At 57.8% G+C, this 18,839-nt stretch overlaps 1 protein-coding gene across 6 annotated transcripts; it reads right to left on the bottom strand.

The window, feature by feature from the left end:
• Nucleotides 1-299: 299 nt before the first annotated feature.
• LOC116464437 (activated CDC42 kinase 1-like) lies at nt 300-16,756 on the bottom strand. Of its 6 annotated transcripts, none has more exons than XM_032147700.2 (9): nt 16,636-16,756; nt 9,156-9,336; nt 7,783-7,853; nt 5,613-5,831; nt 3,893-4,045; nt 2,761-3,038; nt 1,098-1,224; nt 535-681; nt 300-436 (listed from the first exon to the last, which is right to left on the bottom strand). In XM_032147700.2, exons 2-9 carry the CDS (start codon nt 9,316-9,318, stop codon nt 338-340), a joined length of 1,257 nt encoding a protein of 418 aa, XP_032003591.1. In that variant the 5' UTR covers nt 9,319-9,336; nt 16,636-16,756; the 3' UTR covers nt 300-337. The 6 variants fall into 6 exon arrangements, with proteins under 6 accessions (XP_032003591.1, XP_058291051.1, XP_032003587.1 ...); XM_058435068.1 differs by lacking the exon at nt 16,636-16,756 and adding an exon at nt 15,966-16,629 and having other exon boundaries at nt 5,613-5,780; XM_032147696.2 differs by lacking the exon at nt 16,636-16,756 and adding an exon at nt 15,966-16,629.
• Nucleotides 16,757-18,839: the final 2,083 nt, after the last annotated feature.

Below are 18,839 nucleotides of genomic sequence, written 5' to 3' on the forward strand. Positions count from 1 at the left end.
GGGGAGGAGCAGAGGAGGAAGGAAACACGGGAATCCAGAACTCTGCTGCCACCGAGGCCAGGCCAGGCCACTCCCTACCCCTCCAGGAAGACAGCCCGGCCCAACTACACAGCCAGGGCTGCAGCGCAGTGGGAAAGGGTGGTGGAGGGAAGCTGGGCAGGGAAAGTCACTAGGGAGACGGAGGCAGGCCTGTCCTCCCCTCACACTGCAGGGTTCAGGCCCGACTGCCAGCCTGTGTGTGGCCAAGGGAATCTTGGAGGCCAAAGAGATCTGTCCACAGGCCCCTCCGACCTGTGCCCTTCAAGGGATCCCAGGGCGGGGCCCAGCCCTGCACTCCCTACCTTCCCTCGATGACGGTGATGACATCATTCATCTGGATGTGCAGCTTGTCAGGTTCCTCAAAGTCCTGAAGAGCCCGCATGTCCGTGGGCTGGGCCTGGGGGAAGAGAAAGGTCATTGCCAACTCTGGGACTGATGCCTGGGTAGCCCCTCAGCTTGGACACCCCAGCTCTCCTGGGCTGACCTGTCCCTCACCTCCAGCAGGAAGTCCCGCAGGGCCACAGACGTGGGTCTGTCCTCTGGCTTGTGAGCCCAGCACTGGACCATGACGTTGTAGATGTCCTGGGGACAGTCCTCAGGCCGGGGCAGCCGCTCCCCCTCCTTGTCGATCTTATGCAGGATCTAAAGGTGAGGAGGTGCAGAGTTTGAGGACAAACAGAGCACCCAGCCTTTCACTTCCCGCCTTCCCTCCAGCCCATCCACAGCTGCAGCAGCTGCTGCCGTGCCTGGCCTCCAAAGAAGGGATCTGCCTGCCTGGGAGGGGCCGCCTCCAGAGCCCCAGACCCTTCTTCCCAGGCCTGGGGCCTCGGAACAATTGGATGTGGTAAGGGCTAGAGAAGGAGGGCAGGCCCCAGCTTTTCCCTCCCCGTCTCTGCTGGGCTCTCCCTGAGGCCATACAGATATGGGGCGTGAGAGGGGATATGGGATGTGGGAGGAGGGAGTCCATGGGTGAGAGGCAGTTCCAGTGGGGCCAGGCTGCAGGCTGGGAATGGAATTCACCCCACCAGCCCTATGGGGGCCCGTCTCCCAGCCCTCACCTGACTGCCGTTGAGGCCGATCCAGGGCTCCTGGCCGTAGGTGAACATTTCCCACAGTGTCACCCCGAACATCCAGGTGTCGCTGGCATGGGAGAAGGTGCGTGTCTTCAGGCTCTCGGGGGCACACCTGGCAGAGGCAGGGGTCAAAGAGAAGCCCTCTCAAACACCCTACCCGCGTCCGCCCTGGGGACTTAAAACACTCATTCTGCAAACACTTGTTGTGACCCCCTGGGCCAGGTTCAACAGTGGGTCTCAGGGGCGCCGTGTGAAGCGGGCAGGACTCCTTGACGACACGGTGCACGGACTTGGGGAAATCGTCTAAGCCTCTTATTCACATGCAGCCTGGCGGGGGAAGAGGAGGGGAAGTTTCCCAGCCAGAGAAGCACGGACAGGAAGGAGGTCAGAGGCTCTGGGACGGGGCAGGGAGAGAAGATCACAGGCTGTTTTCTGACTGTGGTGGGAGGATGACAGTTCCCAGATTTGGGGCGGGATCCTGGGATTTGGGTCCTTCGGCAGGAAGGAGTGGGTGGGAAATTCGGATAGGGCCTGGGGAAGAACCAAAATGGGTAGAAACAGTCATACTGGCTTCACCCAAATACACCCATTCGTTCTGGGCACCCCCAGGTGAGGGGGAAGTGCCACTGCGGTGAGGTCAGAAAGGACATCCCGGCATGGACTGAGGTGCAGAGAGGAGGGTGGCACCCAGACAGGGAACCAGAGCGAGCCCTGCCCCTCAAAGGGGATGGGGCCAGGAAAGTCACTCGAGATCTCTAAGGCTCATTCATTATCCTCATCGGTGAAATGAGAACAATAACCCACCAACTTAATCGTGTTGTTTAAAGGCAACTGTACTAATACCTTACCATGCAAACCAGGATGCCTGAATACAAAAGAGGCTGCTATAAGTCACTCCAGGACAACAGGCATAATCTAAGACCCGTGCTCGCCCTGGGTGTAAAGCCAGCTGCTCCTTAAGATGACCATGCGTCCTGGATCATAAGGTTGCCCACAGCCACCGCTCGGGAAAGCAGAACTGGAACCCTTCCCGCCTTAAAGCAGGCAGATCACACACCTTTGGGTGCCTCTGGCACCAGAGGACCACAATGGTGTGAGCTGAGGAGAAGCCCACACAGGGGCCAGGGCAGGGCCAAATACCACCCCCAGTGCACAGGTAAGCAGCCCTGGCCCATCGACAAGGCCTGCTATGACCTGGGCCTGTCTACCACCAGCTCTACCTAGAACATGCTTACCAATGAGTCTTTCCCTGGCGAACTTCCCTGACATTTCAGGAAACCCTTGAATACCCCCCAACAGCAATGCCCCTTGGAGAGGACACAGCATCTATCCCTGAAGCACCCCCTCCCAGCAATGCCCCTGGGAGAGGACACAGCATCTATCCCTGTAACACCCCCCCAGCAATGCCCCTTGGAGAGGACACAGCATCTATCCCTGTGATTTCCAGCACCCAGACCCTGGCACGTGGGTCCTCAGGAATTCCTAGATGGATGGTGAGTGAATGGGTGCAAAGGAGGGCACCCCAGGCTTAGAACAGACAAGGGCAGGCCCAAACAAAACCAGGGGTTGTGGTGGGTCAAGAAAGCCCCAGAAGCTTTGAGGCCTGGGTCTGCAGGGACTCTGTGAGCTGGCAGCACCTGCCCCTCACCAGGCAAAGGGCACCTTGCGATGTTCCTGCATGACGTAATGGTCGTCATTCTGAGGTAGTGCTCGCATCAGCCCAAAGTCCCCGATCTTGACCAGGTCGCGGGTAGCCAACAGCAGATTGCGGGCAGCCAGGTCACGGTGAATAAAGCGCTTGGACTCCAGGTAGCCCATGCCCTCAGCCACCTGCACAGCGTAGCGGCTCAGAGTCCCCAGGAGGAAGTGGCCCTGGTGCTTACGTAGCCGGTCCAACAACGATCCCAGAGGTGCCAGCTCTGTCACCTGAGGCCACAGAGGAGGCAGGAGGAATGAGCTGGAGGACCCTGCCCCTTCTCAGCAGCCCACGCTGGGCCCCCAGCCCCCTTCCTGAAGGCTTTCCAGAGCCAGGCTGCATGCTCCTTCCTGGCCTGCTACCTGGGGACCTCTAGGGGTCCTGCAGTTTCTCAGGCCTCTCCCTCGAGGCAATTTGGGAAACTGATGCCTAGAGAGAAGGAGCCCAAAGAGGCAGTGGCTAGAAATTCCAAAACTCAGCCGGGTGCGGTGGCTCACACCGGTAATCCCAGCACTTTGGGAGGCTGAGGCAGGTGGATCATTTGAGGTCAGGAGTCTGAGACCAGCCTGGCCAACATGGTGAAACCCCCATCTCTACTAAAAATACAAAAATTAGCCAGGCGTGGTCAAAAATTAGCCAGGCGTGGTAGCGCACGGCTGTAATCCCAGCTACTTAGAAGCCTGAGGCAGGAAAATCGCGTGAACCCAGGAGGCCGAGGTTGCAGTGAGCCGAGATTGCGCCACTGCACTCCAGTCTGGGCGACAAAGTGAGACTCTGTCTCAAAATAAGTAAATAAATAAATAAATAAATAAATTCCCCAAATTAAACTCAGTGGCCAGCCCCTCCCATGGGAGTAACTCTCTGACACTGAGCACCAGCAAAATCCAGAGACAGACCCGGACCGGACCGCAGCAGACACAGCCCGTACCAGGCTGGGCCCCTGTGGACCCCTTTACTCCATCAGGTTGGGGGACCAAAGTAGGACCTAGGGCGCCTCTGACCTTAGGATGGAGAGAGTAACCGAACCACACGTCTGGGACCAGAGCCCTCTCCCTGCCCGCCCCCTCCTGCCCGCAGCACTCACCATCTTCATGGGCGGCGTGAGCACCACCCCGTAGAGGCGGATGAGGTTTCGGTGGTCAAGCGAGTGCATGGCATTGACCTCCCGGATGAAGTCATCCATGGCTTCTGGCTGGCTCAGGACATCAGGTTTCAGGCACTTCACAGACACACTCACCTGCCCACAGCGGGATTTGCAAGGACTCAGGACTTGCCAGGTCCCGGACACGCGGAGCCAACCTGCTCCACCCTCCAGCTGGGCTCAACGATCCCTGCCTCCGAGCTCCTCATCCGGGTGGGGAAGCATGTCCCCAGTGCCTGGGCTTACGTGCTCTGCCTGAGGCCTGGCTGGAGAAGAGCAGACGGCTGGCCCTCAGGAGCCATCGTCGGCCACGCCTCCCCTTCCTGGGGGAATGCGGGTTTAAATACCAACCAAAAAGTAAGAGATAACCAGTATGATGACAGAATATTCAAATGGTCTAAAATGGAATTTTTTTTTTTTTTTTTTTTTGAGACAGAGTCTCGCTCTTGTCACCCAGGCTGGAGTGCAGTGACGTGATCTCAGCTCACTGCAACCTCTGCCTCCCGGGTTCAAGTGATTCTCCTGCCTCAGCCTCCTGAGTAGCTGGGATTACAGGCAGGCGCCACCACGCCCGGCTAATTTTGTATTTTTAGTAGAGATGGGGTTTCACCATATTGCGCAGGCTGGTCATAAAATGGAATATTAAAAGGTGTTTAGCTGTAAAAGAAAAATGCTTTAAATGTAATGCCAAAAACAAATGTGTGGAGCTAGAAGTCGGCACAGCGGCTTCCCTGGGAGGAGGACGCGCTGAGTGACAGCGGCTTCCCCGGGAGGAGGACGCGCTGAGTGACAGCGGCTTCCCCGGGAGAAGGACGCACTGAGTGGACGGAGCATGAGGAGCCCTCTGAGGTGCTGGGAATGCACTGCACGTGATCTGGGCAGTAAGGACATGGCTCCTGCATAGGAAACAGTCACACCAGAATTGTATGCTGTGGTGCACACGTTATCCCTGAGGGGAAAATGTTAAATGCAGTGTCGAGAAGAAAGAACAAGATTTTAAAAGCTGTATCCAGAATTTGTATCTTAACTAAATCCAACAAAATACCTAAAGTGGGAGGAAGAGGCAGAAATGCCAACTCAGCTTCCTCTGAGTGGTGGGATTACAGGCAATTTCTTTTTTCTTGTTTTTCAAATACTTTCCAAACTTTTATAATAAGTAAATTATTTTTATAGTTGAAATAATAAATGTGCTTAGTTAAACCTGAGCATGGGCTGGGCGTGGTGGCTCACACCTGTAATCCTAGCACTTTGGGAGGCTGAGGTGGGCAGATCACCTGAGGTCAGGAGTTCGAGACCAGCCTGGCCAACATGGTGAAACTCCATCTCTACTAAAAAGACAAAAACCAGCCAAGCGTGGTGGCGCACACCTGTAATCCCAGCTACTCAGGAGGCTGAGGCAGGAGGATCACTTGAACCCAGAAAGTGGAGGCTGCAGGGAGCCAAGATCATGCCTATTGCACTCCAGCCTGGGCGACAGACAGAGCGAGACTCCGTCTCAAATAAATAAATAAATAAAACCCCAACATTCCTGAGCATGGACTCTGGGATGAGCCACACTGTGACGCGTCCCCAGTCCCATCCACATCCTGGTTGGGGGCAGAACAGCCACTACCAGCCCCGGGTCCCGTGCCTCTGCTGAGCTGGCAGGACACAGAGCGCTCACCGTCTTCCCTGAGGGCGCGTCCCACTCGCCCCTGCGCACCACGCCGAAGGAGCCATCGCCCAGCTTCTCCAGGAGGTGCAGGTCCTTCTCCCCAATGAGGCAGGTGAGGCTCTGCAGGGCCCCCTCCCCTGCTGGGCCAGGGGCCGGCGAGGTCTTCCGGAAGGTGCTCTGAGAGTGATGAGGGGGGAACTCAGCCTCCAGTCGCTTTCCACTGAACACCTGTTTGAAGGCAGCCGGGGGCCAGATGGAATCCAACACCCCAGGGTCAGTCCCTCAGTCCCACCCTGCTGGGTCCACCTGGTGATCCCTGGCTTCGGCTTCCAGACAGGTCCTGGCTTTGCCAAACTGCCAGTGGGGCAGCGGCTGGAGGCCCACACTCCGTCCAGGGCACACCCCCAAATACGAACCCAAAGGCTGACGCTGGCCTCAAGGAGGGTACCAGAAAAAGACCGACAGGCATGCAGCCTGTGGCTGAGCGGCCCCACACCCAGCTGTGCGGACAGGGAGGGCACCACCCAGCCAAGGTCCCAGTCTCCTCCCAGTCCTGCCCCGCCCTCCCTTCCTGCACCCGCCGCCCCGCAGACTCCAGCCCTAACCCGGGTCCATGGCGCGGGAGCCGCAGGGGCCCTCCACAAACACCTCCTTGTCCATTTTTAGCCCTGGCCCCTTCTCTGGCCTGACCATTTGGTGCTGTCTGTCTCCACCCTCACCAGGGAGTCGGCTGCCCTTCATCCTGCCCAGGGGAGAGGATAATTTTAGTCTGAGGTTGAACTGTGAGTGTGTGTGTGGTTCAGATGAAGCTAGTCCTTGCTGGGGAGGGGCCTGGGAAGATAGCTGGGTCTCTGGAGGGGCGCCTAGAGCTGAGGGCTGAGACAGAAGGAAGAGTGGAGGAGACTCGGAAGCCAGGGTAGACAGGGAGGGGGCCGAAGGTCAAGGGACAGAAGAAAGGAGACCATGAGGGTCAACGCTGGCCGCATCAGTCTGACTTGGCGGCCTCCACTGAGGCACCCACAGCCTTGGTTCCAGCTGCAGATTCTTGCCAGTTTGGGTCTCACGCCCCCAAAGCTGGTGGATCCTGATCCGTCCAGGCCAGGGTGCCTCTAATCTGAGGGCTTCTTCTGGCCTCTGCCCTGTGCTTCCTTCCAGTAACTAGAATTCCTTATGTTTGCAAGCAATGTTCGGGTTACAAGACCCTCCACAGCCATTATCTCCGGTGCCTCCTACAGCCCTGGGAGGTGAGCTGGGCAGTGGGGCCCGGCATCATTTCACTGAAGACACAACAAAAATCTGGAGGCCACTGACTGCCCAGGGACCTATCAAGAGCCAGTGGCAGATCCAAGACCCCTAAATCTCAGCACCCCTAAATCTCGGCAAACCACGCTGCTCTCTTCTCCTGCCTCCACCATCCCGACACTACTCATCCTTCCCTAAAACCCGGGCAAAGGACCAGGACAGTGTTCCCAGAAAAAGCCACAGGATCCCAAGAGACAGCCCCTTTGCCAGATTGCAGCCAGGAAAATCTCTGCTGCCCAATCCCACTCCAGCTGTTCGGCCCTGCCCACCCCCCAACCCAGCCCTGAGGCCAGACGCGGGGAGGAAAGGCCGGGGCTGGCTCACTTCCTCTCTCATTGTCTTCCAGACAATGGGCAAAGTTCCACTGAGTCAGACCAGGGACTCACTACGCCACAGACCCAAATTAGGACAAGGTGTGGGGAGAGGTGGGGACAGGCTGTGGGGAAGGAAGCTGTCAGCAGGGACAGACGACCAGAGAAACCCAGAGATTAGAGAGGGCCGGGGAGGAGGGAAGACAAGCAAAGATGTTCTGGGTCCAGACGGGTCCCTCACCCCACGCTGGACACTGGCCTCAACGCTCAGACACAGCAGGGCTCAGTGAAGGCACACTTGTCAATGAGCTCCTGTTCCAGGTGTGCCGAGGGGCTGTGAAGGCCTCACCCACACAGGCTGCTAGCGTGTCCATATCTGGCGGAGACAGACACTTAGCCCGGCAGCTCTACAAGTGCGCTGCCCGATAAGACCCTGGATGCGGGGGTCCTGTACAAAGTGCCGGGGGAACGGCGAGATTTGACCTGCCGGGGAGTTGGGGAAGGTTCCCAGGACCGGAAGCACAGGGGGGCGTTCGAGCCTGCCACCCTCCCACCTCCTCACCCACCTTACTCATCCAGGACTTGCGTTTGCACAAGGCCTTCCTCCTCTTCACAGCCTCCCACAGCCGCCGCTGGCCTGCAGGGAGGGTGGGGAACCCCGTGCTGTGAAGGCCGCCGTAGCCCCTGAGAGAGGCTGCTGCCTGTGGTCCCCTCGGGGGTGCGTCTGCCACTAGACACCACCCAGCACAGTGACACCAGGGAAGTCAACCCCAGCTAACCCGGAGCCTCAACTGACCAGAGGTCTCTGCACTCCACTTCCTGGCACTGGCTCTCCAACTGGGTGAAGGTGTTTAACCAAAAACTTGAAGCCATGGGCTTCTCCCAGGTCTCAGGAAAAATCAAGGCAATGAACAGAATTTTCTCAGTGTTGAGGTTTTTTTCCCTCCGTAAAATCTTCTTATGCTACTAGCATCGGACACCAACTATCCAGGCCTAAAGTAGCACAAGTCAATGTCTAACTTAGCACATTACTACCTATTTAGCTATTGTAACAAAGTCAGTGTCTAACTTAACACATTATTACCTAGTTAGCTATTTTAACTTGAAAGCCCTAATACGTTTCTAATGTTTTATGAAGAACATCATGAGTTTTAGATGCTACAACCCCCACTTTCAGGAAAAATATGAAGATAAGCGTTGAACTCAAATCAGAGCAAACCTGTGTGTGTGCGTGCGTGTGTGCACATGCGTGTGCGCACGTGTGCGTGTGCGTGCGTGCATATGCGTGTGTGCGTGCATGTATGCCTGTGTGTGCGCGTGTGTGCACATGTGCGTGCATGTGTGCGTGTCTGTGTGCAGGCATGTGTGTGCATGTGTCCGTGTGCATGTGCACCTGCGTGTATGCATGTGCGTGTATGCCTGTGCGTGTGCATGTGCACCTGCGTGTATGCCTGTGCGTGTGCATGCGTGTGCGCATGTGAGACAGCGAGAAAGAGAGCGCGAGCGCAAATCAGCAAACCATCTGAGAGTGAGCATTCTCCCTACAGATCTCTGGACATGGACCCCCCAGTATTCAGAATGACGAGAACAGACTCAATTTGATGCTTTGCTTATGAAGGAGGGGCAATGCAGTACACTCTACGTGAGAACAGAATGGGGCATGGAGTGACTCCTGTGTAGCCGGCTTTAGGGAAGGCCTCACTCTCCTCAAACTCCAATTCACCTTTACAACTGCCAACTGTTCTCATCACACATCAGCACCTACTGATGTCCCTCCTGCTCCCTCAGGGCTCTGGGACAGACAGAGTTCTCAGCCTGCTCCACCTCAGGGCTCTGGGACACAGAGAGCTCTCAGCTGCCCCCCGTGCACTGAGTGGTCCTGAGGACAGAGGATGGAAAGGTTCAGGGGCGAGACAAGCCAAGCCAACATCCCACCTACCAGGCCGGCCCATGCCCATCTTCTCCAGGTCCTCATTCTTGACGTACTCAAAGTGGGACAGGCGGGTGACATTGAGGTCGTCTCGGAGCCGCAGGAAGTACTGTTGCAGCTGCACCTCGGACAGCAGCTCCAGCAGCCAGCCTGTGCCCTCCTCTGGCTGCATGCTGCCGCCTCCCAGCCTCTGTGGGGAGGGAGGAGTGGCTCAGGGACAAGGGTTGTGGGGGGACAACAGGGGCCTGCCCGAGTGACCTGGGCTCACCTTCATCCCACTACACGGCCACCTGGAAGGGCTCACACCACCTTCTGACTCCCGAGAGAAGCTACCGAGAACCGCCTGGACCCACGTCCCCTATTCCTGCCAGCCACAGGGCACAATTAGGGTAACGGAGATACAGCCCTGGCCCTGGAGTCAGGAGTCAGGGTCTTGCTCCCGAAATGTGATCTGTGGCCGAGTGACCCAAGACCAACCCCTCTGTGCTCATGTTCCTCACCTGCTCGAAGTTCCTAGGGGCCGAAAGCCCTGGAAAATCTTTTAAAAAAACAGCGGTCTCTCCGGGAACATCGACGTGTGCTTACTCCTAACGTTTGATAAAAATCTCTGCAGGGTGCAGTGTGCCCTGAGACCCATCTATGGGCTCCTCAGATGTGATGGAGAAAACTCTCAGGGTCAGATGAGCTCTAAGCTAAGTTCCTCCCAGTGCCTGACCACGCCAGCCTCTCCTAACAATCCAAAGACCCCTCCATGGGCCACCACTCAAGTGCCTGCAGGGCCACAGCAAGCAGAACACGAGAGGGAGGGGTGAGGCCTGGGGTGGGCCTGCAGACACCCGCGAACAGGGAGCTCAGATCCCATCAATGGTTGTCACAAGAGACCGTAGCCCAGTGTTGTCAAAGCTTTCCATTTTTTCAAGAAATAAAAGAAATCTCCATTTAAATCACCACTAAAGTTTGTTTGGAAAGGTAATATATGCACATGGTAAAATATTCAGAAGGCACACTGAGCCACGAATCTCACTCCCTCCCCAACTGCTCAGCCACCCAGCTCCCCAGGAGCTGCCAGTGACGCCTTCTGCGGACCCTTCAGACTCTGTTGTCCCACACAAATATTCACGCATTAACCATGCCATTCTGTTCCTTGATTTCACTTAATATTCGTCTTTCTCCTGACTTTTTAACAATGCTGAATAGTTCAGATCTGAAACGCACACACACGCACACACAGCGTGTGGGCCAAAGCACACTGCAGGCCACGATCAGCCAATGGTGCCGGAGAGTGACCTCTGACCTACACTCTCCTGGGCCCAGATAAAGAAGCTGGTGGCACCTTCAAAGCTAAGCAAGCGGATCCACCGCACAGCAAACCCATCCCTGTCTGCGTAAGGTATGTCAGAGCTGAGGGCGTGGCCAGGCTAGCCCCCCACCCATGCTCAATCCCCAAAGAGGAAAACAGGCAAGAGAAAAAAGGCCAGCTGCCCGGCTGGGGACCAAGCCATCCCTCTCCCCCACTCAGTGGTGGCCTCCTCCCCAGCTCCCATCACAGTGGGCAGCACTCAGAGAAGAAGGCACACACAGCCCGGGCCCAGCGTGAGCCTCCTGCCCCCACAGTTCCCAGTGGCCCTGCCAACACAGTGACAGTTCCGACTTTTTCAGGCAGCTCAGGGAAGCACAAAGAGCAACAAAGGGGAATGAGAAACCCTCAGTTCAAATCCTGGCTCTTCCACCTCGGCGACCGGGCCAGGCAGCTGGCCAGCCGGGTGGTTTCCAAACTGAAAGATGTAACCCTTTACTGGAGCGGTTCTCATGAGGCTGCACAGCCCCCTGTGGGACAGTTTTGGTTGACACAACATTTGGGGGGGCCTTAGTGACATTCAGTGGGTGGTTTGGGGACAAGAGCGTGAGCTAGCCTGCAATGCATAGGACATTCTCGCCCTGTCCCAAATCCCACACTACTCAATTCATGAAGGTGTTTATGATGGTGCAAACCTAGAATATGATCCCACTTTACATATAAACAAGAAAGTACTTTTACAGTTTTTTTTTTTTTTTTTGAGACAGAGTTTCACTCTGTCACCCAGGCTGGAGTATAATGGTATGATCTTGGCTCATTGCAAACTCAGCCTCCCCGGTTCAGGCAATTCTCCCACCTCAGCCTCCCAAGAAGCTGGGATCACAGGCACCCGCCACCACGTCCGGCTAATTTGTTGGCCAGGCTGGTCTCGAATTCCTGAGCTCAAGTGATCCATCCACCTGCCCTGGCCTCCCAAAGTGCTGGGATTACAGGCGTGAGCCACTGCTCCTGGCCTTATGGTTTTAATATAAAATAAATTTTCCTGGAATGAAACTACTGTGTAAACTTAAGGGAAAATGGACTTTGCTTTATTCAGAACATAGCAGAAGTCCACTATTTGCAAAAACATCAGTGAAGGCAACCCCCTCTCATTATTTCAGAACTCCCCCTGTCCGCACTTGCAGATGCTGCCTTCACGGTGTTTCCACCTGAGGTCTGAGGATCTGACTCCTCACTACGCTGCCTAGGTTACTAACGTATTAGGATACATAAAATATTATTACCTTCCTCTTATGTCTCTTTATATTGGAGTTCCCACTGTGTTGCCTGTTTCACTGTACACAGGTTAACACGTTAATATAACAGGTCATATATTTCTATTAACTCTATTAAAGACGAGTAACAATAAAAATAACATCTAGGCTGGGTGTGGTGGCTCAGGCCTGTCATCCCAGCACTTAGGCTGAGGTGGGCGGATCACCTGAGTTCTAGACCAGCCTGACCAACATGGAGAAACCCCATCTCTACTAAAATTAGAAAATTAGCCGGGCGTGGCGGCACGTGCCTGTAATCCCAGCTACTCAGGAGGCTGAGGCAGGAGAATCACTTGAACCCAGGAGGCAGAGGCTGTGGTGAACCAAGATCGTGCCATTGCACTCCAGCCTGGGCAACAAGAGCAAAACTCCATCTCAAAATAAAATAAAATCCGACACTTCAACTGCACTTACTGTATGCAAGGAACAGTTCTAAGTATTAAGCTGTATTCATTTATCCTCAACAAAATCATCTGTTTACAAAACAAGAGGCGTGGGGTTTAAGAGGACCGGGCGCCGCGGCTTGCCGGAAGCAAGCCCAGAGGCGCACTGGGAGTCACGGGCCTAGGCAGCGTCTCCCCTCGGCCCGGCCACAGCCACGGCCCGGCCACTGCTGCCCTGTCCCTGGAGCAAAGTGATCCCACCCCGTCCAGGGCTCAGCCTCAGGATGGGGGCTCCTAGTCTCCCACAGGGCGAGCAGTCTCCAGGCCCCCTCTTCTTCCTCCCACCACCAACTCCCAAGGATCCAGGCCCCCTCCTCTAGGCTCCTGAAAACAGCTCAAAGCCATGCCCCGGGTGGTCAGGGCTGGGGGAGACCCAGAGGCCCCTCCCCTGAAGCTCTTCAGAAAGCACAGCCCGGCCTGTTCCCTCTCCCTGAAACACCAGCTAATGCACCTCTGCTCAGCTGTGCACTCCCCTCCATGCTCCCTGACCCAGCAACAGCGCGGCTCTGCACAGGGATGCGCGTGGGAGGACCGGCAGGAACTCCGGGATCCCGGTGAGGGAAGCAGTCAGGGTGACTCCACAGGGGTCCACCTCCCCTCTAAGTCCCCCACCAGCCCAAGCTTCTTTGTGCAGCACAGGGCATGGCTGCAGCTCCTCCCGAGTTCAAACACTCTCCAATTCTGCATGGGCCTGGCCCCCAGCACCTCGTGAGGTCTGCACACCTGTGTCCGTCACTACTCTGTGGCCATGCAAACACACAGGCCAACAAGAATGAATGCAGCAGCCGCAGGAGAGGCCGCTTGGCCCGGGACCCCCGTCAAGGCCTCACTGGCGGGGTCCCTCAGCCGCTCCCAGTCTTGCTCTCTGCCTCTCAGTCAAGCGCTGGTGCTGAGGAGCCCAGCCAGTCCCCAGCAGTCCAGCCCCTGCCCCCCACTCACTGTGTACAGGCGTCGCCGCAGTCTGGCCAGGAGAGGGAAGGAGAGCTCCAGGTCAGGGAACCGACGTGCTGCCGGCATCTCCACGCAGCGGGACCCCCCTGAGCAGTCACTGGGGATCCGGCGGCCTCGGCTCCGGAGCTTCGCACTCTGCCCAGGAGCCCCCCAAATCCCACACCAGGGGTGGGGAAATGAGGAAGAAAGGGGTGCGCTCCTCCACTCTGCTGCAGGCTCAGCTGGGTTTGCACAGCTGGCCAGTCTGGCAGGGAGCGGAGGAGCTTTCCTCACGCTGGCTGCAGCCGGGATCCTCTGTCCTGTTTCTGTCTTCTCTCCAGGGCAGTGGTCACAGTCCAGCCCTACTCCCCGGCTTCCCCACCCGACTGCCCGCCTGCCCTCCCTCTTGCCTGCCTCTCTCTCTCTCTCCCTCCCTCCCTCCCTCCCTCCCCAGCTGAGCAGCTCTGACACTGGCTGAAAAAGGACCTTTCTGAATCACTGCCAAGAGGGCAGCAGGAATGGGGGGGACTCTTCCTCCCAGCCACCCGCACTGGCCCCCCTGCCTCCCCATACACAAGGCTCCTGTCTCTGGCTTCTACCCCAGCCCTCACAGTTGCAGACAACTCCTGGGACTTTAGGGTGGGGGCTATGTGACTCAAACAGCATGTACAAAGCAGGGCTGTGGACTTCCACATGGGCTTGTGTGGGGACATGGGGACTAACACACAGCCTGAGTGAGAGGCTTGGGCCCCAGAGGCCCTGCTGGGCCCTGCAGATGACTCCTCAGAGACCCTCCCCCACCCCCCAGTCCCAGCCTTGGCTGGGCGTCTCCTGGCTCAGACCCTAATGTGGCCCTGTTACCCTGGTGCCCGACGGAAATAGGAGGCCGGCAGCCTGCCAGAGTGGGGCAGTCCAGCCAAGAGCAAGGGTAGGGTGGGGTAAGGATCCCCACCCCCTCCCCGGGGTGGCCTTGTCTGCTGCCCAAACACCCAGGGTGCCTCCTACCCAGACCAGGTGGCCAAGTTCCCAAACCCCCTCAAAACAAACAAATATGCCCTGAGACTCCTGCTGGGACGCCCCCACCCCAAAGCTGTAGGATGTCTCCTGTATAATGCCCCCGACACAGACCACAGCCTCAGATTAAGGGGCCTAGAGACACTCCATCAAGCCCCCATGGGGCCCCCATGTTTCTAGAACTGACAAATGATCTCTCTGGCCCTCTTCAAAGGGTGCCAGCGGCTCTCACACCCCTCGCTACGGCCCCCAGACACACCTGACAGCTGCAGGAAGCCCTCTCCAGCTCCCCAGGCGCCCCCCCTCCCCGCTGAGCCATGCCTAGGGAGCCCGTTTCTTGCACACTGCTCTCTTGTCCCTGTCCAGCTGGCCACCAGCTCAGGGAGCCTCAGCTGGCTGGAGGGGTGGGCAGCTGGGGAGCAGGGCTTTGGGGACTCAGCATCCCAGGGCCTCTCCCAGCGCTTGACCTCCCTGATGATGCCAAAAGGGATAGCCATTTCCTGGTCTAACTCCAGGAGGTGGGGAGGACACCCCAACTTCAGTCCCTCTTCCTCATCCCCCTGCCATCCACCCCACAAAGCTCCTGGAGATAGCAGGTGTGGACTGAGTGGGGGCTGAGGTCAGGTGGACAAGGTTAGGCCTACGTGACACTGGAGCTGACTTTTCCCCAAACCTTGGCTGACTGTGCCCTTGCATCAGAGAAGTCTACAGCCTACCCTGGCACCAAGCATGCCTGGAAGGAGACCCAGGGACCGGGGCCGGGGAACAATTTAAGCAGGGTTATTCCCTCTACTTCAAAATGGGTCTGCTGGATCAGAATGGCCAGATTAAAAACTCTAACGTCCCCAGAAATATGTGTCTCAAAGTCGTCAGAACCCCATGCCTGACCCTCCCTTCCTTGGATGTCCAGTAAGAACAAGACCTGTAACTGGCTCAGTAATCCAGCTGCGGGAAGAAGCAAAGTATGTGCGGGTCAGAGCCAGGCCAGCTCCTAAAACCCCCCTCCTTTTTTTTTTTTTTTTTTGAGAGTCTTGCTCTATCGCCCAGGCTTGAGTGCAGTGGCGTGATCCTGGGTTCAAGTGATTCTCCTGCCTCAGCCTCCCGAGTAGCTGGGATTACAGGCACCTGCCACCATGCCCAGCTAATTTTTTTTTTTCCGCCATGTTGGCCAGGCTGGTCCCAAACTCCTGACCTCAGCGTCCTGGTCTCAGGTGATCTGCCCGCCTCGGCCTCCCAAAGTGCTGAGATGACAGGCGTGAGCCACCGCGCCCGGCCCAGCCCCCTTTCTCCTCCCCAGGAAAACAGCCAGACCTTAAGCCCCAACGCTCCCCCGAGTCCCCCCTTTCTCCTGTCGGCTACTGCCCTCTGTCGGTCGGGAGAGGAAGTCTTTCTCTCCAAGGGGAAGGGAAGCTGCCCCATCCATCAACACAGTGACCATATTTTCAAAAGCAAACAAGGACATCTGGCTTGATATTCATATTCAAAAGGCCAGTAAATGGGAATGCCCAGGACATACAGACACAGTTCTCCTAAAAGACTGAACCCCAATCCTAGCAGTGCTTCCTGGACTCCCTTGGGGCATGGAAGACAGCCCGGCGGGCAGCTTTTTGGGGTCCCAGGGGATCCATGCACAGAGGCAGATGCCAGCATCACTAAGTCACCACCGCCACACCCACATAAACACACCGCTCTCTGTCCCCTGGCCCAGGAGCAGACACCCTCACTCCTGAGGCTGCCGCAGAGGGCAGGGCTGGGCCCGGCTCACAGCAGACGAAGGGGTCTGGTGCCCAGGTATCTGGCTATCCCCAGCCTTCCCCATTACCTGCGGTCCCTCCTCGCCCCCAGCCAGGCGCTGGTAAGCAGATCTCTCCCCCATGGAGCCCAAAATCCCAGTGGCTGCGGTCAGGGAGAGAAGCAGCGCCCGCAGCCCCCGCCCCGCAGCGGCACCGGCAGCGTCACTGCCCTGCGTCCTGGGGGGCCGGGCGTCGAGCATCCTCCAGAAGGAGCGCAGGGCCGCTACTGCGTCTCAGCCCCGGGGGAGGCCCCAGTCTGTGACCCCCGCCCCCCACAGCCTCCCACAGCCTCATCCGCCGTCGGCCGGCAGCCGGGTGGTCGCGCCCCTCCTCCTCCTGCGGGCTGCGGCCATTCCCTCCTGCAGCCCGTCCGAGCTCCGTTCCTCCTCTCCGCGGCGCTGCTCCCACCCTCTCCCAGCGAGACAGCTGTGCCAGCCCCGGGCTGACCCCTACCGAGAGCCGGGGCTCTGCCTTCGCCGGCCGCGGAACCGGGCTCCACTCAGCCCTCGGCCCGCCTCCAGGGCCCCAGAGCCACCAACTGGGGCCTCGGGGATTCACGAGCCCCCCGTATTCACGGTAAGGGGCCAGCCCTCCGACTCCATCTGAGACCCCTCCTCCTAGGCGTCCCGGGGCCTGCAGCCCAACCCGCCCCCAGCCTGCCCCGGCGGCCGCTCTGCTCCCAGAACGCCGGGCGCCCACCTGCCCCGCAGCTCGGCCCTGAGCTCAGCCGGCTCCGCGCCGCCTCCCAGCGCCCGCCCCACGCGCAGGCCACGCCCCCCGCCCCGAGGCCTCCCGCGGCCGATTCCCCGCGCGCCACTCCCGCAACGCCGCACGCGCTGTGCGCTGGGCACGCACTGACCTCCCTGACTTCAGAGCGGTTACACGAGGGCCCGGACTCCTGCTGAAAAGCCGCCCCAACACAGGCCCACGCGGGGGTGCCGCGCCCAGCACTGGCGCGAGGCCATCGCCGGCACAGGAAGTCCCAGGGCAGAGGCTCTTCCTCTCCCCCGGGGCCCCAAGGCACCACTTCTCATTCTGGTGGCATCTGAAGCAGCCACTGACTCTTTAGTACCGGGTATTTAGGGCTGAGCTCAGGGCACCCTCTCTGGGTTGGGGCAGAGAGACAGATGCTGCGACCTCTCCTCCCCACGCAGCGTCAAGGCTGAGCCAGACCCTGCTAGGGCACTAGGTGGGGCTCCCCCTAAGGCCCACTCTCCTCACACAGCCCCTTCCCCACCCCGAGCACACCAGGGTAGGCGGATGACTGCCGGCGAGGCCCCCAAACGCCTGGTTCTATGCTGTGCAGAAGCGGGCATCTTACTGCAGCTAAAGGCACACACTAGTCTTGGGAGTAGCTGCAAAGTGGGAGGCTGTAGAAGGCAAGGCAGAGAATACCAGGCCCCTCCCTTCTTGCCCTGGCTGGATAAAGGATCTGATCCAAACCCGCTTTCTCCCTGCCTCACCTCCCCCTGTAAATCTCTTGCGTCCTAGTACCATCCTAAGACATCCACAGGATCCAAACTACCTCTAGGATTTCGGGAATCCACCCCACGTGTACACCCCCTCTGCTCTTCACTTGTCTCTTTACATCTCCACTCTGCAGAGCTAAAGGAAACAAGAGGCTGGAAACCAGCCCAGCTCTGCTGTCCATTCCCCTCTCCAGCCTCTCCAACTGCATGCAAAGTGACAAATCCACACCAAGGCGCAGACAGGACAGGCAATTTCCGGCCAAGAGGGTTTTTCCAAAACAATCTACCGTATTCTCAGGAATATACGCCAACCCTACCTCCCAGGCGGCCCTCTCCCACCTCCACCTCCCTCTTCTCCAAGCCCTAAAGGAAAAAAAGAACATACTGAAGAAGAGAAGGGAGCTTACAGCTCCTCCCCCAGCCAGAGGATTATCTTGCTTCCACATGTCAGCCCCACCAAGTTTGGTCAGCCTTAACTCACCCCTCGGTGCGCAGAGCCCAAGCTTCTGGAGCAAGGCCAGGCTGGGTGCCCTCAGAACCTCATCCCAGAGGAACCTGCACCAGGCAACCCTGCACCTTCAGGTCAGCTGGGCCTGACATCACACTGGTCTGGGGAGGAGGCTGGCCAGAGCCCAAGAAAGAAGAGGGAGTGATTCAGACACACGCCATGACTGTCCATACTCTCTCCATCCCCAGGACACAGGGGCCCACTCCCTCCCAGGGGGCCTGGCAGCTGAGGTCCTGAGGGCAGGCAAGGCTGTGTCTGCTGGCAGTGCTAGGCCCATGGTCCAGCCCTGAAGCCTCTTCACCCCCACATGTTCTTTGTTTGTTTGAGATAGGGTCTCACTGTGCCCCCAGACTGGAGTGCAGTGGTGTGATCTTGGCTCACTGTAACCTCTGCCTCCCAGGCTCAAGCAATCCTCCTGCCTCCATCTCCTGAGTAGCTGGGATTACAGGCGTGCACTATCACACCCAGCTAATTTTTTGTACTTTTTGTAGAGATGAGGTTTCGTCATGTTGCCCAGGTTGGTCTCAAACTCCTGGGCTCCAGCATTCTGCCAGCCTTATTCTCTCAAAGTGCCAGGATTGCAGGCATGAGCCACTGCGCCTGCCCACCCCCACCCCGCCCCCAGCTTCTTAACTGTTGGTATTTCCTAAGACTTTTGAACTCATGTTTCCTTCTATTCTCCACTGATGATCTGCTCCCTGGGGTCACCTACGCCTCCAGGGGCTCCTGTTACCACCATGTGCTGTCTCCATTCCTGAATTCCTGTGGCCCCAGACCCACGCTTCCAGACATTTACAGGGCAGCTCCGCCAGGAGGCTGCACAGGTACCACATACTGCATATCCAAACTGGGCTCAGCATCACCCCTCAAACTCTGCTTCTGCGCTCCTGTATCCTGCTGAAAACATCACGAGCCAACACCAGCCA

Source organism: Hylobates moloch, unplaced genomic scaffold, assembly GCF_009828535.3.
Source record: "Hylobates moloch isolate HMO894 unplaced genomic scaffold, HMol_V3 SCAFFOLD_663, whole genome shotgun sequence".
Taxonomy (NCBI): Eukaryota; Metazoa; Chordata; class Mammalia; order Primates; family Hylobatidae; genus Hylobates; species Hylobates moloch.